The following is a 27,690-nucleotide window of genomic DNA, read 5'->3' as shown; positions in this document are numbered from 1 at the left end:
TGGGGGCCCCAAGCAAAATGGACATGGAGGCCCCCCCAATACACCCCCCCCCCCCCACCGCAGCATAGCCATAGTTCACCCACACTTTATATAAATAAAAAATGTTTACAGTGCAAATATGCAGTTGCATATACTGTGCATAAAATTTTGAACATTTTCAACAATTGAACATTTGCAGTTACTGTTCAAGATCCATTGACCATTGGTAACTTAAAAATAATGTCATATTTGCATAAACTGTCACTACAGAAGCCTATATCCCGACACTAGCACATTAAGATAAGCTATGAAAAAATCATGTTCCTCTGCCACTTTCTGGTTAAATAATGTTTATAGATGGATTAACTTACAAAGTATTTATTAAGTAAAAAGACTTGTTTGCTAACAGTTAAATGACAATTAACTATAGATTAAATTAAAGACTAACAATTTACCATCTATTAATGATGGTTATTACCCCCGACTGAGCCTGGGTTCTCCCAAGGTTTTTTTTTTTTTCTCCATTAGGTCACTTGATGGAGTTTTTTTCGGTTCCTTGCCACTGTTGCCTTTGGCTTGCTCAGTTGGGGATATTTTGGGGATATTTAATTTTATTCTATCAATCAATAAATTCCACTAGAAACAAACCTTGTTGTATTATTTTATTTTAATGTAATACTGTGAAGCTGCTTTGATACAATCTGTATTGTGAAAAGCGCTATACAAATATACTTGATTTGATTTGATTATAATAAAGTGTTACCGAAAAGATATGTTAGCAATTCCATATTTTGATATTAGAAGGGAAGGGATGCAGCTGCTTTCACAACTACCAATGCTTAAAAACATCCCGAGCTAATGTTTGATGCACGGAATTTATTGTGTGGTTTTCCTAACCCCCATTTGGGAAATAGATTATAACGGTGGAATAGTTAGTAACGTTATAGCATGCTATGCCACTTTCATCAAAACCTATTACAAAGCTATAGCAATGTCATGTCATTAAATACGATAAACAGTGATTCTGGAACAGATCTGCGTCTTCCTTATCCCGTTAAACAAGTAATACAAACTCGGTGAGTGTTTTAGCGCAATTTTCTCATCTCATGGGATCACAACACTAAGAGATAGTAAATCTTTTCCTGGATTTTTTTGTGCGTTCCCGAGATTAGACCTTCCTTAACATAATGCCGAAAACCCGAAGTCTCTAGGTGGTCTGGTTGAGGAGTAGATAGAAGTGCAAGATTGGTGCGCACAGACGCACAGAACAGAAATCATGAGTTAACAATCGCAATTTGTCCGGTGGAAAATTGCGCTAAAAAACATATTACAGTATGTAACCATATTCCGTCCTTTCGAAAAAAAAGTTGCACTAACTGTTCGTTACAAGCAGCATTTGCCGTCAGGCAGATAGCTAACATAAACATATTTTTGCTAGCCTACCTGCTGCAAAATTACACCATTTGTACAAGACAAGTAGAGCTACTTTATCCAGTGTAATTTATCACTTATCACTATATTTTTTTACCTTTATCTTCTTTCTTTTCTGGCTTCCTTAAGCATAATTCGCTTCATGATAACTGCCGAGGAGGTTTTGTATTTTGCCGGCAACAGAGACGCGTGGTTGGCTGGCTGCTGTCAGCGACTACTGAGGGGGGCCCCCTTGAGGGGGATCCCGATAACAGTGTCATTGCACTTTACTGCACTGACTATCAAAGGGGCGCTCACACAGTTTGTCATTGCATTTTATTCTTAACCAGTCGTTGTCTTGGGGCCCCAGGCCAGCTCGGGCCCCCAAGCAATTGCTTGGTTTGCCTGCCTTGTCGCGACGGGCCTGTGTGTGTGTGTGTGTGTGTGTGTGTGAGAGAGAGAGAGAGAGTGTGTGTGTGTGTGTGTGTGAGAGAGAGAGAGAGAGAGTGTGTGTGTTGGTGACATTATTTGGATAAAGATCTTTGACTGTTAATGAGTCTGAGATGTTTGATGTAAATGAACTGTAGAGTTTGTTCTCTGCTCTTTTACACTCTTGTACAGCTGTAGTTCTCCACTTTATATTCATGTGTTTTTTCTGTCTTCTATGAATGTGTGTCTTATGCTGAACTTGTCAAAGTATATTAAAATAAGAGCTTTCTAGTGTGTTTGGTGTTGTGGAGTGTTTGTTAATGTTGGTGAAAATATTGCTAACTGTAGCTGTGTTTCCATCCACCTATTTTTATGCACATTTTTCTTTTATAAAACCTCTGGATGGAAACACCAAATGCACATAAATTCTATAAAAACGTTTGAGCTCAATTGAGTCGGATAAATTTAGCCGATAAGAAAACATGCGCATAAACTACATTGCTAGCACATTTACTGAATAAATCCCTCAATGTTCATCAAAAAAGACGTGACCCTGCAATGTGGCCGGCGTAACTGGACTAACCAGCTCTCGTAAAATAGCATGTGTTCTGAAATGCCTGAGCATTTCTACTTTTCTCAGTGAAATTTGACTTTGTTCTTGTGATATCCAGAATAGCAGCTCTACTGTATAACCATGAACATTTGCCTTTCCTTTATCCTGCCGGCACATTCAGATTCAGTTTCATATTAGTTTTGCTCTTGGTGTAAAAATGTGCTGTGTGCAAGAAGAACACATCCTTGGTTGTATTTTTTTATTTTTTTCTGTTTTTATTTTTTCTGATTTAGATGACTGGACTATTTCTGCATCACTACATTTATCTTTCATACCCTTACATGTTGTCATAGGTGACATCTGATGTGTGTAAACGCACAGTGTGGAATGAGAGAAAGGCTGCTTTAAAGCCAAGGTTGGCTTGTGTGTTGTCGAGTCACTACCTCGTGCATGTTGTGTGGTAGACGTATATTAGAGAAGTTTCTTTCTGAGCTCTTTATAATCTGAAAGCATCTTCTGTTTCTGTGCCATTTCTGTATGGGATGAATTTAGTCTCAAATTGATTAATAAATACATGCACAATTACCCATGAACTTGATAAATGTTGCATGTATGTTTTACTAACCACAACCAAATGCCTTTCAACTTGTGTGTGCAAAATTAAGAATTTAATGAACGTGCAGCAATTTGTACAAATAGACATTTCTGTGAATACAAATGTTATTTGGTTTATATTTGGTAGTAATTTTGAAAGCAAACATTTTTTTAAATCTTTTTTTTTTTTCATTCTATTATGAACACACATTGCAACATGTCATATATTTTTTCAGAAGTTGTGCAGGTTTCATGAGCATTTCGTCGCAACTGGCACGGGTGTGCAGGGATACACAAATGATTCAAGGTCTGCTATTTCCTGATGATCGTAGATGCCGGTAATGGAGGTTGTGCGTTCTTCACCGTTCTTGTATTGTCGGATGAGCTGACCAGAGTACGGGACTCGAGCACTAAAGGTTTTGCTTTTAATCTCAATGACGCAAGAATGGTTGGGTGGAATCTCTATCTCCATACTCACTGAGTGCAGGGCCTTATTAAGATTAGATGTCGTTTCAGAATTTAAGCGACTCTGTTCAGATTTCAAACTCATTTTTCCACCTACATTAACTAATTCTAAAATCTTACCGGAGACCGATGCCTCTATCGCTCCTCCAACCGTGTGTGTGCGGCCCTTTAGGAAAGATCTTGATTTGTCGCTGCCGTGATCCAGCTTCACCACATGTTTGGCTGGCTTACAGTTCATGTTTTTAGCACTGAAATGTTTTAGCACTTCTTCCCTTTCTGACTTTTCCTCTTCTTTGATTACATAATCAGTAATTTCTAAATGCTGTCCTATTATGTCATAGTTTACGGAGAGAACTTCAGTTTGCATGTTTTTTTTCTGGTTTAAAAAGTTTATGTTCACAGGACTGATACCTTTGTTATCTTTAGCAATGAGGCTATTTTTACAAAGCTTTACTGCATAAAATGGAATCTGGCCACTCTCTATATCTGCCCATGTTTTCCACTCTAAAATTTCAAAGTTGTCTTTATTCACTAGAAATTCACGTAATGCCTTATTAGCACCTGGCTTCAATATTTCGGAACGTTTAATTATCTCTAAATTCTTATTACATTTCTTAGATCCAAGAATGTAATAATCATTGCTGTTGTCATCAGAAACTAGGACTGCATCTTTAGGTGGATTGTTTGATTCAACAAGATCCAAGTAACGCTTCATCTGAAGAGGGTTCTCCTCTTTCTCAGCTCTAGCACTGCTGCTAGGAAGATCACGAGGATGAATGTGATGATGGTTAGAAGAGTCTGCAAGACAAATCCAAAAGAAATGAACAAACCAAAGACTGATAACTTATGTTATTTACAATCATTTTAAATAAGTATAGCTTCACACATGGATTATAGTTTAGTTTAGGAGTTAAAACTACTGCAGAATGTTGAACACAAGAACTGAAGGTGAACACACCAGTGCTTTTAATGTTAGAAAGATCCTCTGAGTTCCCCCCATCATACAGTATGAAGATGTGTATCAGAGCAAAGATGAAGACCGCGCTGGAACCCATCATTCAGTATCTGTGGAATATCAGCAAACAGTCACGAGAAGATGAGACTGGTGTACATTAACATTGTTATTAATTCTTTCTTTTCTGAGATCATGAAACAATCAATTGCAAATTGAGGTTTTGTTGCTTTTCTTTCATTTTTAAAACAGTTATACATTGAATGTTATTAATGGTGAATAAATCTATGAAAATGTTCTTACGTGTCTACTGTATCAGAGAAGTAATCAGTCTTCTAACGCCAGCAGTCTGAGAACACGAACCTTCACTCGATTTGACTGAACTACAGCAAACACTTCTTAACAACTTACAAGCTCAAGTTTGTGTCTCGATGTCCTCTGAATATTTCTGAGAGTATGAGGATGTGCTGTGCAGAAATCTTTGTTGGGACGTTTTATAGAGCTAGATCTAATACGGGAGCCAAAGCTATTCAGGGGTGTGTTTACTGAAAGCATCATTAGCCAAATATGGTCGCGACAAGTTCCGTCGTCATCAGCAGTTCAACGAGTCTGTTTCCCGAAATCATAGTCCCAACAAACAACAGATGTCGACCTGTGGTTAATAGCAGACTTTCTTGTTTGCATGACATGTGGACTTAGTGGATCTTTATCTTGAGCCCTGTCTGGGGTGAGCTTCCCGTAAAATCAATAACTCACTGTGGTCAAACTTGCTCAAAAAAACACATGCGCCTATGACTATGATGACGGTAATTTCAGGAAAAGCAGAGAGAGAACACGCTTTCAGGGCGCTTGAGTTACCCAGATCTATCTATCTATCTATCTATCTATCTATCTATCTATCTATCTATCTATCTATCTATCTATCTATCTATCTATCTATCTATAGGGGCTGTATACACCTGGCCACTTCATGCGTTTTCTCAGATCGGATAGCTATCTGATTTATCAAAACGATTCCATTTACACCTGGTCACATAAATGTGTTTTTGTGAAACAGATTTAAATCCGATCTTCAATTCCCGCGCTATATGCAGATTTAATGGAGTGCATGTCACCAAAAGCAACTGATATGAGCTGCATTTTATTGATCATCAGCTAAAATTTCTAAATCAAAGCAATAAGAGAAAGCAGGAACAGCCCTGGAAAAAACATCATCTCTTTTATTTCCTTTTAATGAAGATGATTGTGTGTTAAGCGTCTGCGACTTACTTTTACTTTGATTTGCGATAGTTTGCACATTGGCTAAAACATTACATATAGCCCATTAACACGCTCTCACACGTTTATTTTTTGGGATTTTTGGGAGGAGTACAATTTACATATGTGGTTTCAACCACCAGATGCATTTACACTTCTCCAGTCTCGTCTGGAATGCGTCTCAGACCTCCTCCTAAAGCGGTGTGAGCGATCGGATTCAAATGCGTCTCGAATGCGTTTCGGAGGGCATTTACACCTGGTCTTTTCACGATCTGATAGCTATCCGATCTGAGAAAATGCATGAAGTTGCCAGGTGTAAACAGCCCCTAAGATATATATCTTTCTTTCTTTTCTATGTCACATTTTACTACTTTTTTTACTACCGTTTTTTATAGGGGATGTCCCATAAAGTAAACAAACCTCATATCAAACAATTTTACGGCAGCTTTCTGAAAAAATGTCACATTATTCCAATTGAGAGGCCCATAAAGACCTCATTTCTAATAAGTAGAAAACAAATCAATGGCCAGCTCTTATAAGGGATGTCCCATACAGTATACACACCTCATTTTAAACAATTTTACTGCAGCATTTTAGAGATATATGCCATTTATCGACTTCACAGGCCTAAAAAGTCCTTATTTTCTAATAGGGCTGTAGTCAAGACCAAGTCCAAAATTTTTAAGTATAGACATTCCCCTTGATATCTCATAATCTTCTAATCTAAAGAAAACAGAATGATGACATATGGTGATACCTCATAATAGCAGTGTTAGAACTGATATACAAACACCAACCCAGTGCTATTACCACTGCTATGTACTAGAACTGATCATTTAAGCAACTAAATGACAATATAGCTTCACTCCAGATGTACAGAAGTATAAAAAAGGAGTGACCAGTTTTACAGAGTGATATGGTTGGTTTATGCCTTCCCTGAAAAAAAAATATTGTATTGTATTGTATTATATTGTTATTTGGACGTGGGTTAATAGGAAACATGTATTTTCAGAAAACATTAAAGTTTGGTTAAACAACAATGAACACATTGTATTTTAACATATGTTCTTTTTATTTGAGAACAAACTGCAGAATTTTTAAATAAATTCATCAGAAAGTTGTTTAAGAAATTCATAAGAACCATTTTTCACAGTATACTTAACAGTACAAGCATTTGTACAGCGTTGTATCCTTCAAAAGCTTTTTAAAATGAACTATAACCGATGGAGATAACCTTACCCAAATGAACCACCTTTCACGCAAATATGACACACAGACACAGCTACTAGCTACCACCATACATAAGTTATCGAACTTATAACTTTATGGCATGATGCAAAGTTTACTTAACCCTAACGTTAACGTGAGCATTTATTTGTAAAAAGACTGAGCACAACCACAAACGTAATACAAACACGATGATAATCAATCACGTATACCATAATCGTTGCCTCATGAAACCAGTAATACCAGATGTAAGTTATAACTTTATGTCCAAGAACATTACCTTTATCTTCTGCTATGTAAGCTAATATCTGGTTCCTACCACCCAATCATCTCTACCTCCCATCAATCCCTCTGTTCCAGCTCAGCCTCCTCTTAGTGGCGCGGCTATACCTTGCGCTAGCTGGGAGGCATCTCCTCCTGGGAGTGAGGAGATCTAGTAACAAATGCATTTAAGAGTACATGTCAGTCCAGTCAGTCAAATAAATAAAATGGCAAAAAGAGGTATATAGAAATAATTTATTTTAGTGTTTGGTGGCTAGAGAATGCAAACTTTGAAATAGGTTCCAAGGTGTAAGTTTAACATTTTTTGAAAAATGTTATCATCTCCTTGTAAACTTAAAAAACGCAAACCTGTGAAAATGGTGACGGCGTGCACATGCATATTATGTGTTCAGTCTACAGGTATGAAAATTTGAATGTGTATGTGTGCAGGCGTGTAATCTTTCTTTACAAAGTGACCTCACCAAATTACTTGTCTGACCCGCATAACCAATGCATTTTCATCCTAGGGCGTCATTATACTGACGCTTTTGACATTTCGTCTACACTCAACGCACATGGCACCTTTTAGCGTCAATATGACACGCACAGAGCTTTGTTCGGTTATGGGTAGGTTTAGGTCTGGGCTAGGGTTAGGGTTAGACCGCTAGGAGGCGCCTTCTGGCCCATTTCTATCTGCGTCTCATATTGACGCTAAAGGGTGCCATGTGCGTTGGATGTAGACGAAATGTCAAAAGCGTCAGTATATGACGCCTTGGGATGAGAACGGGCTGGCATAACACATCATTTCCTTAGTCGTTTCCGCGGATCCATGCGAACTGGAATTATTTTGATTACATTTTATCTGTACAGAGGTAAAGGGAAGGAGGCCTTCACAGGGGAGGGACTATTGACACTTCAGGACTGCGTTGTCGTCGGGTCCAGGCAAAGGTCCTAGTCAGATCTGGATACGGCCTGGATCCGGCGGACTGTGGTAAACCTCGGTGTGGGCGACAATCTGAGAGCCACAAAAAATTGTCGACCGAGAGGCTGAACAGGGAAAACTAATTTGCCAGACGCGCTTCAATGATGACAAAATCCAAGGACTGCATTTTGTCGTTTTATTATCGTGAGAAGCAAACAAGGTTGTGTATTAAAACATTCCATAATTGTTTCTCAGACATTCGATATATATAGCGTTTAGATAGCGGTCAACAAAAATATGACTTCCCCAGTCACCCCCTTTCTCCCTACTCGAACCACGCAGGTGAACAGCTGATAAACTCTACTTCCTCCCAACCACCAAGTGCATTGATTACCGTAAATAGCCAAAAGGGTGTTCAGAATAAATAAAACATACCCAGCTCTTACATTCCGGCCCCTAATTATTACAGTTAATACACAGTAATAATTACACAAACATTACACATGCAGGGGAAAGAACAAAATTATTTATAGTCCATCATTTAAATGTGAGCCAATCTTCTGTTTTCTCTCAGAAAAAAAAAAAAGTCAAAAAATAGCCCAGTCAATTCAGTCAAAAGTCATGTTATCCAAGTACAGCAATCAGGATTCAGCTGACTCCTGAAGAAGGCAGATCTTGGTCACAGGCCGGCATATACGGCTGGTTTGGGTCTTAATCCAGACTTGTCTCACAAGTCCTCTTCTGTCTGGTACCACTTCAGTTATCTTTCCAACAATCCATGAGTTGCGGGGCGCAGAATCATCCACTATGAGTATGATGTCTCCAGGAATGAAATTCCGCTTGATCTTTGTCCATTTTTGTCGTTCCTGCAGTTGTGGTAAATACTCCTTAGTCCACCTTTTCCAAAACAAATCAGCCATGTATTGGACTTGCTTCCATCTTCGTCGTGCATACATGTCCTCTTTCTGAAATAGTCCAAGAGGTAAACAAGGTTTAGTTTTAAGAAGCAGAAGGTGGTTCGGAGTTAATGCTTCCAAATCGTTGGGATCTGTCGATTCCTTGGTAATGGGTCTACTGTTGAGAATTGATTCCACTTCACAGAGCACTCTGCAGAGTGATTCCTCGTCCAGACTTTGTGTCCTTAAAGTTGAGTTAAGGACCTTTCTGACAGACCGAATCAACCTCTCCCATGCTCCTCCATGATGTGACCCAGTGGGAGGGTTGAAGGTCCATTTTATTCCCTTTAACGAGAGTGCATCATTGATCTGTTCCAAGTTCCATCCTTCAATGGCTCGTCTCAACTCACGCTCTGCTCCGACAAAGTTGGTGCCGTTGTCTGACCGCAACTCCTTGACCTGTCCTCTTCTCGCAATGAAGCGTCGTATTGCATTAATGCAAGAATCTGTGTCCAGCGACGAGGCAACTTCAATGTGTACTGCTCTTATCGCCAAACACGTGAAGATAACTCCATATCTTTTTACAAGACTCCTACCACGCTTGACCTCAAACGGACCAAAGTAGTCGACTCCAACGTGACTGAAAGGAGGTTCTTCCGAAGAAACTCTGTCTTCAGGCAAGTCTGCCATTTGCTGTTGACCTGCAGCTCCATGTAGCCGCCGACACACCACACATCTCGCCAAGATCCTCCTTATGGAACCACTAACACCAGTGATCCAGTATCTCTGGCGTAGTCTTGACAACATATGGTTTCTACCTCCATGGCCAACCTCTTGATGAATATGTTGTAGAATGAGGTCAGAGATATGAAGGTCTTTAGCTAATATGGCAGGATGTTTCGACTCTTCAGGCATAGCAGCCTTACTCAGCCGTCCTCCAACTCTTAACACACCATCTTCCAATATTGGATTGAGCTTGTATACATGGCTGTTTCTTTTTACACCTTCTCCCTTTTGGAGACAGGAAAATTCTTCTGAGAACCTTCTTCTCTGACAAAACATAATTATTCCAATTTCAGCTTCTCGGATCTCTCCCAATGAGAGATAACCACCGCAGAACCTATTCTTGAAATCACACATGTCCTTGGTGAGAGCATCTCTCTGTTGAGTTGCATTTGACACTGGCCGAGTAAGACATACAGTGGTCTCTTTCATCTTCCTGAGGTTCAGAAGCAAAACCTTGAATCTCAGGACCCAACCCATTACTCTTGTCAGACGTGTCCAAGATGAGGTGCGATTGATCAAACAAGTTATGGCATCATTCTCCTCCCTTATTGCGGAAACTTCAATTGCAGCTGATACCTTGACCTCAGGATCTCCAGGTGGAAGCTCTTGCAATTCATCTGGGTTAACAGGCCAGTCTTCCTCTGATTGCAAGAGAAATGAGGGACCAGAAATCCAAGTTTCGTTGTTTAGGAATGGTTCCGCCCTCGCAACTCTGGAGGCAAGATCTGCGGGATTGTGTGCAGTGTTCACAAATCTCCATTGAGATGCATCAGAAACCTTGAGAATCTCGGAGACTCTGTTTGCCACAAAGATTCGAAATCTTGAAGTTTCATTCTTATTTGTATTTTAATACAGAGGTACTGTCTGTCCAGAAAACAGAGTCTTGAAGCTGCAATCTTAGCTCCTTTCTCCACAGTTTGTCCATACGAGCTGCTACAACAGCAGCTATCAACTCCATACGTGGGATAGTAACAGGCTTCAAAGGTGCCACCCTGGATTTTCCCATTATGAAGGCACTGTGTATCTGCGAATGTTCATTACGCAGCAGTAGATAGGTGACAACACCGTATCCTTCCTCACTTGCGTCGGCAAAATGGTGCAACTGAGCAGTGGCTGCATTTCCAAAGTTCAGAGGTTTTAAACATCGTCTGATGCTGAAGCCTTCCAACTGATGAAGCTCTTTCAACCAGTCCATCCATTCCTGGGCAACTGCTACTGGTATGACGTCATCCCATCCTAGCCGGCTTCGACACAGATCTTGAAGAATTCTTTTAGCTGTAAAAACCACAGGAGCTAGGATCCCCAGAGGGTCATAGAAAGAGCTGACAGTTGACAGGATGCCTCTGCGAGTCAATGGTCTCTCCTGAATAGTTATGCTGAACTTAAAGGTGTCAGACTGGACGCACCAGCGCACACCCAGTGCTCTCTCTAGAGGTAGTGAGTCATGGTCCAGATCCAGGTCTTTAACTTCCTTTGCTCTCTCCTCCTCAGGTATTGAGGCCAACACACTGCGACTGTTGCCTATCCATTTTGTTAGATGAAAGCCACCCTTGGCACAGATGGCTTTAAGGCCTTTATAAAGGGATATAGCTTCCTGTTCTGAGGCTACAGAAGCAAGGCAGTCATCCACATAGAAACTGTTCATTATGGTATCAATCACTTGCTGGCTGAAGAACTCTTCATTGTCTTCTGCGCACCTCCGTAGAGCAAAGTTAGCGCAGCTCGGAGAAGAAGTTGCCCCAAACAAATGGACAACCATCCTGTACTCAGCCAAAAACTGACTGAAATCTCCACTGGACCACCAAAGAAATCTCAACAGGTCGGCATCCTCCCCTGGAACTTGAACCTGATGAAACATCGCCTCAATATCAGACATCAAAACAATAGGCTCTTTCCTGAACCTGGTCAGGACTCCAATCAACGTACTAGTCAAATCAGGGCCGTTCAGGAGTTGCGTGTTGAGTGATGCGCCTTGAAATGATGCTGCACAATCAAAGACAACTCTGATTTTTTCTTTCTTTGGATGGTATACCCCATGGTGGGGAATATACCAAACTTTTCCGTCGCTGCGTTCCAGATCTGTGGTTGGCACAATCTCAGCATAGCCACTGAATATAAGGTTATTCATGAAAGCAGTGTAGTCCTTATGGAGTGATGAATCTCTGATAAACCTTCTCTTCAGGTTAAGGGTGCGTTGTTCTGCAATTTTACGGTTGTTAGGCATGCTTATCTTCCTGTCCTTCAGAGGTAAAGCAATACTGTAATGACCATTAACCAATTTCACAGTATTGTTAGCCATTTCTAAGAACCTGCAGTCATCCCTTGAAAGTCCTAGCTGTTCTTTCTGACTGCATTCTGGAAAGTCTGTCTTAAACTGTTGCTTCCAGAGTTCATCAAGTGTTACAGCCGAAATTCTGTTGATGGTAAATGCGGACTGATACACATCAGGTCCATCACAACATTCTCCACCCAGGGGTCCATTTACCGTCCAACCAAGCATTGTCTTGATGGCATATGGCCCTTCGTCCACACTACGGATGATTTCAAGTGGTTCCAACGCCCGGGGTACATTCATTCCTATCAGAAGCTCCACGTCTGTATCTATCTCAGGCAAGTACACGTTTCAAATGAGGCCATTTAGCCAAATCGTCCTGTCGTGGGATGTTACTCCTATTCACCGGCATCCTAGGTTGTGAGAAGATATCTGGCATTTCACAGTACCAGCCACTGTCCAATCCAGCCACTTCCAAGTCCGACACAATACAACTGTCCACAATTCTCTCTTGGCCCATAGTGCGCAGCAGAATCTTAGTTTTTCTCCCAGAGAGATTTAATCTATCCATCAAGCCCATTGTGCAGAAAGATGCTGAACTGCCCTGGTCCAAAAAGGCATAGGTCTCCACGGTCCTTTGCCCACTCTTTGATTTAACTTTTACTGGTACAATGGCAAGCTTAAAATCTTGTTCACCGGCCCCAGTAAGACCACTGGTTTGGACTGCAACCAAAGAACTGCCCACTGCACTCTCTGAGTTGCTCTTACCTTTCTCTGCATGTGCTGCTTTATCCTTGTGGTGGATGTGAAGCATACTAGGGTGCCTCAAGCCACATGTTTTACAAGAGAGACGTTTCCTGCACTCCTTACTTATGTGACCAATACACAAACAGCCAAAACAAACTCCCAACTTTTTCAGGAAATCGATTTTCTTACTTTGAGCTTTCTTCTCCAGCAGAGTACAAAACCCCAACATGTGTCCACCCTTACAGTACAGGCATGTCCTTTCAGGTGAATGTCCATCTTTAACCTTATGTTCTGTTAGTGTCCTTTCAACTGTAGTAGCAGCAGTGGCAAAGCTACTTCCTTTAGCCCCTGAGCGAAGTGATTTTGTCCTGCTGCCTTCCTTATTTGCCACCGATACTGGTACGTCCTGTAGATTTCCAAACACAGGATCTGTCATGATCTTCACTTGACGCTCCAGAAAAGTCACAATGTCAGCAAACATAACTCTCCGGCAATGCGTTTCCTGGATGTTACATGACACTGTACGCCACTTGTCTCTCAGTTTGTAAGGTAATCTTTTAATCACAGTGATCATAATGGCAGGTGTATTCAGTTCACAAAGACTATGAACCTCTTCCATGGCACTGCAACATCCACGCAAGCAAAGACTGTATGCATGTAAAGCCTTGCCATCTTCTGGCTTAATCACTGGCCATGAAGAGACCTTATCCAAATAGGCAGATGCTATCATGTGCTCATTTCCAAAGTGTTCATGCAGTAAAGTCTTTGCCTTTGCATAGCCTGAGCCGTCAATCAAATGTTGACAGCTCCTGACAAGTTGTTGTGGTTGCCCCCTGGTGTACTGTTCAAGAAAATGCAGGCTGTCTTCAGCATTATCAGACTTTTGCTCAATTACTTGTTCAAAAGACCGCATGAAAGCATGGTACTGTAGAGGGTCGCCATCAAATATTTGGATATTTCTTTTAGGCAGCGATAAAAGACATTGCTGATGTACTAACATTGATGTTATCTCATTCTGTTTTTTTCATTATAGACAACATGTTGTTCTGGTCACTGTTGATGTTCGTGGAAAATGGTGTATGAACATCTCTATGATTAAACACTGGAGGCGCTGTAGTATTTGGAACTGTGCTCTGTCTCATAAGCTCTGAAGGCCCCTGCTGGAGATAGATGGTATTGTCAGCCATTTTCTGTTTTGGCCTTCCAAGCTGTAAATCAGCGTTTCCCATTGCTGGTTTTCCCTTTTTATCCTTTCCAAGCTGTGGAACAAAAGTCTCTGCATCAGTGTTAAGAGCTTCAACCGTTTTCCCCTTTTTCTCAAAATATGACTCCATTCCATTAGATTGAGAAACCACACTCCGCACACCAGATCCAGAGGTCCTCAAAACATTCAATTTAGCCACTGATGCAGCTATATCGGCTTTAAGCTGAAGTTGTTCCTTTTGCTGTCTTAATTTCTCTTCCTGTTCCTCAAGAGAATGTTTTTCCTTCAGCAAACCTTGACGGGCAAGTAGAGCGGCCATTTCAGCCTCTGCTCTAAGACGTGCAGATGAAGTAGTGGAAACATTTGATTTTGAACCTTGTTTTCCACTGCTTAGGTTTGATATGCTGTCACATGGCAATATGTCATCCTGGTCATCATGTTGAGAAGATGGATGCCGTTGTCCCATTTTTACATTCTCATGAATCATAATTTCATCCCCAAACAGAACTTCCTGATCACACTCCAAATTATGAGTTAGCTCTGAACGAGGCCTGTAGGTTTCTGAGATCCATTCTTTGGCATCCTTAATAAACCCTTGGCTGTATTCAGTGATGCTTTTGAACCATGCATTTTGTCTCTCCTGTTCCTCAGAAGGGATTAAAGGCATCAAAGAGTTGTGCAATGCAGTGGCATTTTCATACAATTGCAGCAGAACATCAAACTGTGCTTTAACTTGTGAAGCATTTTGATCATCTCTCATGAGCCCTTTAGAGACTGTATCTGTCTCTTTAAGTTGCTTATTTCCTTTTTACGCTGTTTCTGAATTGACTCAATCCTGTTTGCCAGAGCCTTTTCAGTCAGAGAGATTTTTCTTTTTTCCATATTAGATTTAGTTGAACCAGCCCTTGATCCACTCATTTTGTGCACAAACAGATGCAACTGAACATCGCAGTATGAATCCAACGTAAAGCAACAATCAATAGCCAGTAGCCACAATAATTAAATGCCGACACGAATAACCAATGCACCTAAGCAACACCGCACACACATCAGCTGATCGCTCCAAACACAAACCCGATCAGCGGCAATCAACCCGCTCCAAACATCAGCAACACCAAACCTCAACAAGTGGCAGTAACCCGTTCAAAACTATCTTCCAAACAAGCCATAACACAAAACAAAACGCAGGTTACATACCACTGTTTGTGTGCGATGCTCTCCCGCGGCCGCCGTTCTCCAGGATATTCAGCCGAATCCGTGTGTGTGTGGTCTCAATGGCCGATGATCCCGTATCTCCGTGAGTGATCACGACCTTCAATGAGCGTGGCTTATGTTCCAAGTGTATCTTGATTTTTGTTGACAAATGTGGGCGACAATCTGAGAGCCACAAAAAATTGTCGACCGAGAGGCTGAACAGGGAAAACTAATTTGCCAGACGCGCTTCAATGATGACAAAATCCAAGGACTGCATTTTGTCGTTTTATTATCGTGAGAAGCAAACAAGGTTGTGTATTAAAACATTCCATAATTGTTTCTCAGACATTCGATATACAGCGTTTAGATAGCGGTCAACAAAAATATGACTTCCCCAGTCACCTCCTTTCTCCCTACTCGAACCACGCAGGTGAACAGCTGATAAACTCTACTTCCTCCCAACCACCAAGTGCATTGATTACCGTAAATAGCCAAAAGGGTGTTCAGAATAAATAAAACATACCCAGCTCTTACACTCGGGATAAACAGAGAGACTAATATTAGCGTAGATGCCATTCTTCTCATGATGTAATGAGTACATCAGGTGTTATAGGAAGAGTTCTCGGTTCCGGCTGATCTAATCTATAGTGAAATAGTGAAATTTATTTGAAGGATAACCCCTTGAGATGCACCATCTCGTTTTCGAGGGGGTCCTTAAAACAAACACAAATACAAATACAGATACAGACAACAGGTTACATTGTATAACACATAATACTTCACATTCATACCAACATTTAGCTCTCCGTATCTCCTCACATACCAGCCCTCTAAGTACATTGAAACAGAAAATATACAGTCATCACTCATCACATATAACATGCAGGTTCAGTACCGTTCAGTATAATGAAAATCACATGTAAAGTGGGTATAATCAAAAGCAAAAACATGTATTCTGCAAATGATCATATATTAATGGCCTAAAAAAATTAAACGAAGTAATGGATCTGATAACACTTGGTAAACTGTTCCAATCTGATGGAGCTTTACATTGGAATGCCTGACGACCAACTTCTTTATTAATTTTAGGAACATAAAAAAAGAATTGATCAATGTGCCTTAAATTATATGAAGAGCGAAATGGAATTAGATATTGTTTTAGATACAAAGGATAGTTTAAGTAATAACATTTAAAAATAAACTGAAGCCAGTGAAAATGCCTTCTTGAATTTAAAGATAACCATTTTAATAATTCATACATTTAGCAGTGGTGCGTTTTGTATGGACATCTCAGTACAAATCTCAGTACAAATTATAAATAACATTAAGAGGACGGAGATTTGTATCAGACGTGTTCTGGTAGATTATATCGGCATAGTCAAGGATTGGAAGTATTAACTGAGTAATAATTATTTTTCTAACCTGAAGAGTAAAACAATTAATAGAGGAATAAAGTATTCTGAGTATGTTGATGCCGTTGAAATTCTGCAGCAGAGCGATGACATCTCAGATCATTACCTAGTCTCGTGTAATTTGCATTTAGGCAAGCTGCAAAGCCGACTCCGTGTTTCAAATATGTGAGACCTATCACTTCTGCTACTAAAGATTGCTTTATTAATAATCTTCCTAATCAGTTTCATCATCTCAGCATCTCAGATAGCTTAGAAGAACTAGATATTACAACAGAAACGTTTAACTCTCTCTTTTCCAGCATTTTAGACACAGTTGCTCCGTTGCGCTTAAAGAAGATTAAAGAAAATAGTCCAACGCCGTGGTACAACGAGCACACTCGGGCCCTTAAGAGAGCAGCCAGAAAAATGGAGCGCAACTGGAAGAAAACAAAACTAGAGGTATTTCGCATTTCATGGAAGGAGAGCTCTATTGCTTACAGAGAGGCTTTAAAAGCTGCTAGATCTGCTTATTTTTCAACCCTATTAGAAGAAAATAAACATAATCCTAGGTATTTATTTGAAACGGTGGCTAAACTAACGAAAAATAAAGCTTCAAGCACCGAAGTTTCCAAGCAACACAGCAGTAATGACTTTATGAACTTCTTCAATTATAAGATTGATAATATCAGGGAGAAGATTATAACTATCCAACCGTCTACTACAGTATCGCATCAGGCAGTGCATTGTAGTCTCCCTGAGGAAAAATTTGATTCATTCGTTGCTATAGGAGAGGAAGAATTTACTAAACTCGTTAAATCATCTAAATCTACAACATGTATGTTAGACCCTATACCGACTAAGCTACTGAAAGAAATACTTCCAGAGGTCATAGATCCTCTTCTTAATATCATTAATTCGTCTTTGTCTCTAGGATACGTACCAAAAAACTTTAAGCTGGCTATGATTAAACCGCTTGTTAAAAAAACGCAACTTGATCCTACAGAATTAGTCAATTACAGGCCGATCTCGAATCTACCTTTTCTGTCAAAGATATTAGAAAAGGCAGTATCCTAACAACTATGTTCCTTTCTTGAAAGAAATGATATCTGCGAGGATTTCCAGTCAGGATTTAGACCGTACCATAGTACCGAGACAGCTCTCATTAGAGTCACAAATGATTTGCTCTTATCATCCGATCGTGGTTGTATCTCGCTATTAGTGTTACTCGATCTTAGTGCTGCATTTGACACCACTGACCACAACGTTCTTTTAAATAGATTAGAACATTATGTTGGCATTACGGGAAATGCACTACCCATATGAAAAAAACCTGCATGGTTCATATACAGCAACCATATATCTTCCTTACTTAAATCGGCCAGAATTACCTTCTGTGTTTCATATAAGGCCAATATATGTCCTATACAAAATCAGACCGATTATGGCCACTTTCATACTAAATAGCACACATACAACTTGTAGGGGATTTTTGCATTATATATGAATACTGTTAAAAGACTTATATGAGTTTTACATGACAAAAGTATGCAAATGTGTATGGTATTAGTAGAAATATATAAAACTCATATAAAATTCATATATAAATCATTTAAAGTTCTTATATTGAATCATATGCTAGTCAAATTAAAGTCATATAGAATTTATACACATTTTGTGTCATTTGTTTATATGTTTCATACAGATTTCATCTGATTCACTTATATGCAGTTGGCAAATTTTTAAAGGGATTCTCCACTTTAAAAAGAAAATTCTGTCATCATATACTCACCCTCATGTTGTTTCAATCCTTTATGAATTTCTTTCTTCTGCTGAACAGAAAGGAAGATATTTAGAAGAATATCAGTAACCAGACAGTTTCTGGTCTCATTGACTTTTTTTCCTACTATGGAAGTCAATGAGACCAGAAACTGTCTGGTTACTGATATTCTTCTAAATATCTTCCTTTCTGTTCAGCAGAAGAAAGAAATTCATAAAGTACTGAAACAACATGAGGGTGAGTATATGATGACAGAATTTTCATTTTAAAGTGGAGTATCCCTTTAAATTGTACACAGTGCAGAAGCCGGTTCGAGGATTACTAGCTGTCAGAATATCACTGACCTTTATGAAGACTGTTAATTTTCCTACAGGATTTGAAAGAGCAGTTATAAAGCAATGACATTGTAAGACCGTGCATTTACATTAATTGTGAACTGTCTGGGCCTGTTGTTTGTGAACAAATCATAACATATTATTGCAAATGAACAAAGTTGAGTCAAATATGTTTCTAGAACAGTGATTAAAATGTTGAAAATTGGCAGGAATATGCTTTTGTATATGAACTCTGGTGGTGATTCACTCAAAAAACTTTTAATATTATTTACTCTTTTTTTTTGGTGAAACATTTTTACACTTAGAATATTGATTAGATTTTTAAGCAGTGAAATAAATAACATACGCTGTATTAACTGAGTAAATGTAAGTAAAACTAATTAAATAGATCTGAGTAACTGCATTTGGTACATTAACAAATAAAATTGAGTAGAAAAATTTGGGGAGAACATTTAAAAACAATTATTTAGGAGTAATATTAACTGTGTTTATATGCCAGTAATATTAACTTTTTTATTTCCTCTAAACCTCTGTAAAAAATATTCCATACAACCACCGGTATAACTACATGACATTGGCCTTTATTGTCAATGAGTAGCCTACAACAATACAGCATATTTTATAAACTTTTTAACACGTATACAATATTTAAACTCATGTAAGAAACATTTTCGAAGTAAAAAGTAAACATTTAGGCCTAAACATTAAAGTAATTCAAGTGTAATCAACCGGTCTGTTATCCAGTATCCACCGGATCAGCGCTGGTTCCCGTGCCGGAGATGGACTCGCCTCTGCGGGGGAGCCTCTAACTTTACACCGCCGTCCTGCGTCACTCACAGCCGAAAGATGCTGCGACGCGACTGACTCCATAACCTGCCAATAAACAAACAGTGCACAGTTCTGAGGACATTTTATCATCTAAATTAGTTATATTCATTATCTTTAGGAATATAGTCGTGTGTTTATGCAAGGCGTTACAATCATGTGAAAAGGCAGACGCGAGCGACACTCGGTGAGTAACATTGCATCTCTGTATGTTCTTTCGCATTAAATAAAATGATTTAAAGCACATTAATGATTATACAGATCAAATAAAACATGCACACACCTGAATTTCACAGAGGAAATGCACCAATTCTGCGCCGCTGAGAAGAGAAGAGGAGAACTCTCTGAAGACTGAAGAGAATTCAAACAGCGCGCGCTCACTCAACCGCTGAGCTGTCGTCACGTCAGAGTGGAGGGGGGAGGTGCGCGCATTGTTTTAATAGGCCTATTGAGTAAACTTAATTTCTTATGCGTGTTAAATATTAATAATATTGATTTTATTTAAGTAATATTTGTGGTTCTTGAAACAGATCATTTTAATTATCCATTCTCAAATATGGTGATGGAAATTTCACAAATATATTAGCTCAGTGTATTTTAAATAAATAATTGGTTAGTCAAATACTAAATTATTTTAGTGAAAAACTTCAAACTTAAATATAACTGTAAATTTCAGACAAAATTAATTGTTGGAGTTTTAGTCAATTAGCCTATTTCGGTATGTTCAACTCAAGTAAATAATATTCAGAGATTTTTTTAAGTGAATAAAGTTAATTATTGCTGTGATATTTACTAAGCCACTGAATTATTTTTTTTAGAATTAATTTTTTATTTTACCCATAAGAATCACTTCGACATTTAGGAAAGTTATGTTAAGAATAGAACTACATGTTGTATACCATAGTACTGTGATAATGTTTAGAGAAATTTTCACAAATGAAAATGAAAACAGGTGATGCAGGATTTAAAATGAAAACTATTTATATGTGAAATATGCAACTGTATCTTGTAGAACACACTCTAATAAATGTGTGCTTGTGTGCGAAGTTTAAATATTGTGTTTCATCTAAGGCTGATTATACAGTATATACAGTAACCATGATTGACTACAGGCATAGGGCTTGACTTAGGACAAGATAAGAACAAGCATAAGTGAATTACAGCCTTATACTGATTGGTAAACTGCACTGTTTTATACACATCCATGTTGGACATTCATATTAAATTAGCATTATTTTCCTATGTTTTTACATCATGAAAATCTATATGGCTTCAGTTGTATGTAGGACATATATGACATAATATGATTAAAAATACACTAATATTATACAATTTATATATGTGGTTTTTGCAGCATATATGTCCCTTACAATATTCTGTTGGAACATATAAGAATCACAGGAGTTTTTAGCAAACCTTTTCCATATGGGTAGCATGGTTTAAATCATACTTATCTGACCGTTATCAGTTTGTAGCAGTAAATGAAGAGAAGTCTCATCGATCACAAGTTCAGTATGGCGTACCACAAGGCTCAGTACTAGGACCGCTGCTGTTCACTCTGTACATGCTACCCTTTAGGGCTGGGCGATATGGCCAAAATTTCATATCCCGATATAGCTCATTTGATATCCCGATAACGATATACATAACGATATAGCAATTTTTCTGTTAATTCAGTTCATGAATAGTCTACCGTAAATCCTCTAATATTGGCCTGTATTCCATTACCGGCCGGGTCTCTAACATTGGCCGGTCTCGCTGTTGGCGGAGGTAAATAATTATTAGAACCAATGTTTTTCTGGGCAGGCCACAACATTATGCTTGTGATAGTAACATGCAAATACCACAGGGGGGCAATGTTTGCTAACGAATCCAAGCCATAGCTACAGTAGCCTGGTCATGTCAATCACTTCGCTCTTGACTCGCACGTGACGTGAGACTTCAGTCACCGGCAGGCTAACGTTGTTTACCATGGCAGCCGCGGAGCCAAAGAGGATTTTTGGCGAAAATCTATTTTTTAACCCCCTGGGTTCGACAATCGCGCCGGCGCGATAGTTTTTTTTTTTCTTATAAGTGCAAAAGAGATTCAAAATATTCTGTTGACTTTGATCTTAATTACGGAGAGCGCGCGCTATTCAAAAGCAAATAATCTGAGGCAATCCACGCAAACCTGTGACAGTGAACACCCACAATCAGTTGGATATGTTCACTTTCAGGTTCACCTCGTTTTCATTTCGAGGAGCAACGGATCCGGTTGAGGAATAGGTCAGTTCTATATTTGCTTTGTTCTAATCGCAATCTGTACACGCAAAAAGACTGTTTAAATATGAATCGCGTTTCTCTCTCTCTCTCTCTGTGTGTGTGTGTGTGTGTGTGTGTGTGAATGAATGAATGCACAGATGCGCGCTGTTGTGGAGCTACTAACGGGTTGGGTTGGCTGGTCATCTAGTTGAGAATTAACTTACCCTGGTCTGAACCGCGTTTACTACCGTCTTCCTCCATGTTTGTTTATGTATTGCAGCGTGCATGGGCATGCCGTGAGGTTAATTCTGCCGTAAAACGCCTTATCGTGGCGTAAACGATAGAGCCTTATATAAAACGATAGACATTTTCTATCGTCCAGACGATATATTTCGTCATATCGCCCAGCCCTACTACCCTTAGGAGATATCATTAGGAAACATGGCATTAGCTTTCACTGTTATGCCGACGATACTCAGCTCTATATTTCTTCAAAACCTAACGAAACTTATCAATTCACAAAATTAACGGAATGCATAGCGGATATAAAAAATTGGATGACTAGTAATTTCCTACTTCTAAATTCTGAAAAAACAGAGTTTCTAATTATTGGACAAAAAACTTCCTCACGTAATAATCTAGAATACTGTCTAACACTCGATGGCTGCTCTGTTAAGTCTTCGTCGTCGGTTAGGAACCTGGGTGTGCTCTTTGATACCAATCTTTCATTTGAAAGTCACGTGTCTAGTATCTGTAAAACTGCATTTTTCCATCTTAAAAATATATCTAAATTACGTCATATGCTCTCATTGACAAATGCGGAACAATTAGTTCATGCGTTCATGACCTCAAGGCTAGATTATTGTAATGCTCTACTGGGTGGTTGCCCTGCACGCTTAATAAACAAACTACAGCTGGTTCAAAACGCAGCAGCTCGAGTTCTTACCAGAACCAGGAAGTATGACCATATTAGCCCGGTTCTGTCAACACTGCATTGGCTCCCTATTAAACATCGCATCAATTTTAAAATATTGCTGATCACTTACAAAGCACTGAATGGTTTAGCTCCGCAGTACTTGAGCGAGCTCTTAACGCATTATAGTCCGTCACGTCTATTGCAATCTCAAAATTCCGGCCAGTTGATAATACCTAGAATATCAAAATCGACTGCTGGCGGTAGATCCTTTTCCTATTTAGCACCAAAACTCTGGAACAGTCTTCCTACCATTGTTCGGGAATCAGACACACTCTGTCAGTTCAAAGCCAGATTAAAGACACATCTCTTTGACCTAGCTTTCACATAATACATTATAGACTTCTATAATTTAATGTTAGGCTGCATATATTAGGTCAGCCGGAACCGGGAACACTTCCCAAAAATCCTGATGTACTCGTTACATCATAAGAAGAATGGCATCTACGCTAATTTTAGTGTCTGTGTTTATCCCGAGGTTTTCCTGCAGCCTGCCGGATCCAGGCCGTATCCAGATCTGACGAAGGACCTTCACCTGGACCGATGACAACGCAGTGCTGAAGTGCCAACTAGTCTCTCCCTATGGAGGATCCCACTACCACTCTACAGATAAGGCGTTGTCGGGAAAATTCGTTTCGCGTTCCTACCCCAAAGCAACAAAATAAAATAAAATTCTTTATCAAAATTTATAGGGAAAGACAAGTACTTTGTTTAGGCTTGGTTTGTAGGGAATTCCAAACCTGCATATATTCAAACGCACATAACTATAGAACCCATTCTAAATGCGCATGTGAACGCCATCAGTGTTTCTCACAGGTTCGCGTTTAAAGTCTGTGTAGAGGGAATGGTGTCGTCTTAGCGGCCCCTAATTTAATAACAAATGATCATTGCGACGGAAGCAAATCAATCAAAACTAACTTTAGATGGAAATAACTTAACTCTGCTGTAAAGCCGAAACAATCTCTGTTACCTTAAATTATACGCTTATCTCTGTAAAGCTGCTTTGAAACATTCTACATTGTTAAAAGCGCTATATAAATGAAGATGACTTGACTTGACTTGACTTGAGTCGATATGATATTTTCTTAATAACTGAGTCAATATGTGATCTAAATGACAATTGAGAATCAAGCTGAAGACCTAAATATTTAAACTCATCTACTTTTAACACTGAAGTTCCATCTATAAAATGAATTGAGTAGGCAGTTGGAGGTGAGATTTGTTTTGTATTAAAGGAGTCATGACCTAGTATTACCTTGGATACCTACTGCTGTATTATAGTCTTTCAGGCCCTTCTAAAAAAGAAAAGTGGAAAAAAAATAAACACAGAGCTCCTCAGACCCTTATTTCTGAAGGCATTATTGTCTCGCGAGATCTGATGCGATATTTTGGCTGTCGTGGACAGTCATTTTAATAATGCAAATGAGGGGCGCGTTGATTGGTGGCAGGAAGGAGGGGGGTTCGCTTTAGCATATCATTCCAAAATGACATCATGGCGCAAATTATGAATGAACCCGACCTGGCCGCGACCGGCTTCCCGGCCAGTGTATAAGGGCTTAAATCAAACTTCATTCACGCACACATATATGAAACACGCTTGCATACATACTAAGTAGTCACACATACATGTATATGAACTCTCCACGCACATACTCATACACATAGTTACTCATATGAGACGTGAGCACACACACACACACACACACACACAAACTAGACGGCGCCTCATATATAAGCGTTAGGCAATCAATATACAATAGCCGAATTCATGATGATCTCAGTCATTTGTTGTTTGCAAAGTAACGTTAGCAGCCATTCCCCATGTTTACCTCGAAGCTAATACTCCCGCTAGCATACAATAGCCGCATTAGCAGTTGGCTGCTGTTTGTGACACAGAGTAGAGCAATAAAAACACATTCTTACTGTTTCAATTGCAGGCAAGTGTCTGATTGTTGAAAATGGCCCCTTTTTCCCGAGCTTCGATGCCAACTTCGCCTGATATTGCCTCAAATTTGTGAAGGATTCCGGCGTAAAATGTTTAACGTTAGTTAGCACAGACACATAACGTTAAGCCAGTGGGAAGGGTTGTAGAAACCGCGTCATTAAAAATGAATTTAATCCACTGGTCTCTGACAGCTTGGTCCGTTCTTGGGAGAGAAAACACATTTACATGTTGATTCTGGCAGTCAACAACAGAGCAACTCAGTGTGCCCTACGTTTCTGCTTCTTTCTCGACTGAATATGAGGGGAGGAGGGGCGCCAGGGCGCACTTCCTGCGGCAGGTCTGCGGTGTACATATATGGGATATCCTGCCCCGTCATGACGTCAAGTTGGAGCTGAAATCAAAATCTCGTATTTGAGTGCGCGTGCACGCGCGCTGGTTTATGAACCCTGGGGTAAACGAACGCTTCACTTTTAAATATCGGCTTCCCGGCCAGTGTATAATCGTTAGGCAATCATAACATACATTGATTCTCGTGGAAAAGTGAAAATTGCAGGTCATGACTCCTTAAAACAACATATAATAAGACTTCTGTTTGTTTAGCAGAAGTTTGTTATAAGTAAACCAGTTTTGAACTACGTCAAAATCAGACTGCAGTGATCGCTGAATATAGGAGATATCAGAGCTAGAAAAATAAATTACGGTATCATCCGCATATAACTGAATTTGACAATTAGAACAAACCTGTGGAAGATTATTTATTAATAGAAAATAGGGGTGTCCATGGTTAACCGATTAACCGTTAAAAATTGCGTAACCGAGTGAGTGAAACATTTTGCTCGGTTAAGTGGCGTCAATGGCGTGCATTGAATTTAGTTGTAATACGTTTTTGCACCACCAGAGACCGCTAGACCAGTTTTCTAATATGAAGCGGGCAAAGAAAGCGCGCGTCCGAGAGTGAAGGCTGTGCGCGAGCCAGAAACAAATATAGTCAGTCAGTATCCGCGCCACTGATCGCAGCACAATAATATCTGTCTGCAGAGCCGCAGAGCCACAGCTTTACACCAGCAGTTTTACCCCGTGCATACGCAGTTTCATCACAACAGTTTTACCCGCAGAGTCCGTTTACCGTTACATTAACCCATACAATTTGTATTATGCATTTCCTAAACATGTACTTGCTAATCAAACACTTTATATGAACAAATTACTAATCTATAAAACACAATCGGTCTTCCGACCTTTTACTATTGTGTTGATATGCGCGAGGGAGAGAGAGCAATACAGCGCTCGTGTTGTATGAAGGCGGTGAGAGTGCGCGCGCGCGCGGCCGGGGCTCTCTCACTGTTTGTTCTTATGCGCCCTGTCCACTGATCTAAATAATTAGTTGTTACGACGACGTATTTGTTCCCACGTTTTAATAAATCATGGACACGTGGAATTCCCTCCCTCATTTTGATTTAACGAATTACAAGAAGAACTGTGAAGATAGCTCTTCAGTGAAGGCCGATATTCTCGTACAGCGTTTTATTCCTTTTTTTTGTGTGTGTGTGTGTGTGAATTGGTGAATATTCAGGTGAATTGTTTCGTGGCCACGAATTAATAATACCTCAGCACGTTTTACAAGACCCTTCTCGATCGCAGCGGCAACGAGCACTTTGATCACTGATTTAAAAAACAAAACATTTCAGCGCTAGATCGCCTAAAAAAAAAAAAAAAACGCAATGAATGAATGAATGCTCTGCTAGTTAACTGGAGATGTTTTGTTTATTTGTATTGGTATTCGTGCCGCGAGATGTTTCAAAAGTGGTGGGGACAATATCGACCTTAGAAAATAGTGGTGGGGACATGTCCCACCCGCAAATTTCGCCTATCTCGGGGTTGCGGCGCGCACACTATGGTTAACCGAGTATTAACCGCTAAGGGCCTCGGTTAACGGTTAATGAAAAACTTAAAAACGTGCAGCCCTAATAGAAAACAATAGTGGCCCAAGAGATGAGCCCTGAGGTACTCCTCTATCAATAATTTTAAAATCTGAACAACTTCCCCGATACAAAACACATTGTTGTCTATGGTGTAAGTATGAATTAAACCAAAGTAAAGAAGATCTTGAAAGGCCAATCTCATACAATTTATCTAAAAGAAGATAATGGTCAACTAAATCAAAAGCTTTGGTTAAATCAATAAATATGGCACCAGTTAATTTACTAGAATCGAAAGAAGATGTAATATCATTGGTAATTTTCAGAAGAGCGCTTGTTGTAGAAAAATTTGGTCGGAAGCCGGACTGAAAAGGAGATATAATATTGGAGTCATTAAAATACTTTGATAATTTATTGAAAATAATTTTTTCAAATATTTTCACCACGCTATTAATTATTGAAATTGGTCTATAATTATTAATGTCATGTTGATCACCGTTTTTATACAATGGAGTAACTCTAGTACGTTTCCAAGATAATGGAGTAGTGCATGTTGTCAGTGATAAATTAAATAAATCAGACAACGGGTACACCAGGACATGTGAGGCCATTTTTAGAAACTTGATTTCCAACCCATCGGCAAAAATATGTAGCCACTCCTCCTCCTCTAGAATTGCGATCAGCCCTGTATAAGACATAACTGTCAAGTTTTATATCATCATCTGATATCGTACTATTGAGTCAGGTCTCGGAAAATGTGATTACTTTAGGTTTATTATAAGTAAGCCAGGCTCTTAAAAGGTCAATTTTGGGTAGTAAACTTCTAATATTCAGATGAATGATATACATACCTTTACTAATGTTCATAGTAAAGTTTTAATATGACAGTAAACAAAAAGTCCGACAGACGAAACAGCAATAGCAAGGACTAGCAGTAAAAAGGCAGAAAAGAGAGCTTACACACTCATTCACAGATACACACACATTACTACATAAAAACATAATCTAAACAAAAATAAAATAAAAATTTTGCCAAGCTCAGTCTGCTTTTTAGCGTTTTATTAAATGGACTAGAGAGTATAAATAATGAGCTGTATTCACACTACTGGTCAAAACCTCAAACATCCCACCCCTTC

The 27,690-nt window shown here is 39.4% G+C and overlaps 1 protein-coding gene across 2 annotated transcripts; it reads right to left on the bottom strand.

Annotated features, from left to right (window-relative positions):
• Window positions 1–2,655: 2,655 nt before the first annotated feature.
• Window positions 2,656–24,939, bottom strand: LOC308700659 (natterin-4-like). 2 transcript variants are annotated; one of them, XM_081382382.1, is made up of 3 exons: window positions 24,614–24,939; window positions 4,389–4,495; window positions 2,656–4,228 (listed from the first exon to the last, which is right to left on the bottom strand). In XM_081382382.1, exons 2-3 carry the CDS (start codon window positions 4,486–4,488, stop codon window positions 3,216–3,218), a joined length of 1,113 nt encoding a protein of 370 aa, XP_081238508.1. In that variant the 5' UTR covers window positions 4,489–4,495; window positions 24,614–24,939; the 3' UTR covers window positions 2,656–3,215. The 2 variants fall into 2 exon arrangements, with proteins under 2 accessions (XP_081238508.1, XP_081238507.1); XM_081382381.1 differs by lacking the exon at window positions 24,614–24,939 and adding an exon at window positions 4,686–4,853.
• Between the last annotated feature and the right edge of the window lie 2,751 nt (window positions 24,940–27,690).

This window comes from Scardinius erythrophthalmus (genome assembly GCF_964197995.2).
Source record: "Scardinius erythrophthalmus genome assembly, chromosome: 13".
In the NCBI taxonomy this organism is placed as follows: Eukaryota; Metazoa; Chordata; class Actinopteri; order Cypriniformes; family Leuciscidae; genus Scardinius; species Scardinius erythrophthalmus.
Note: the sequence above shows the minus strand (reverse complement) of the source record. Positions and strands in the feature narration are given on the sequence as shown.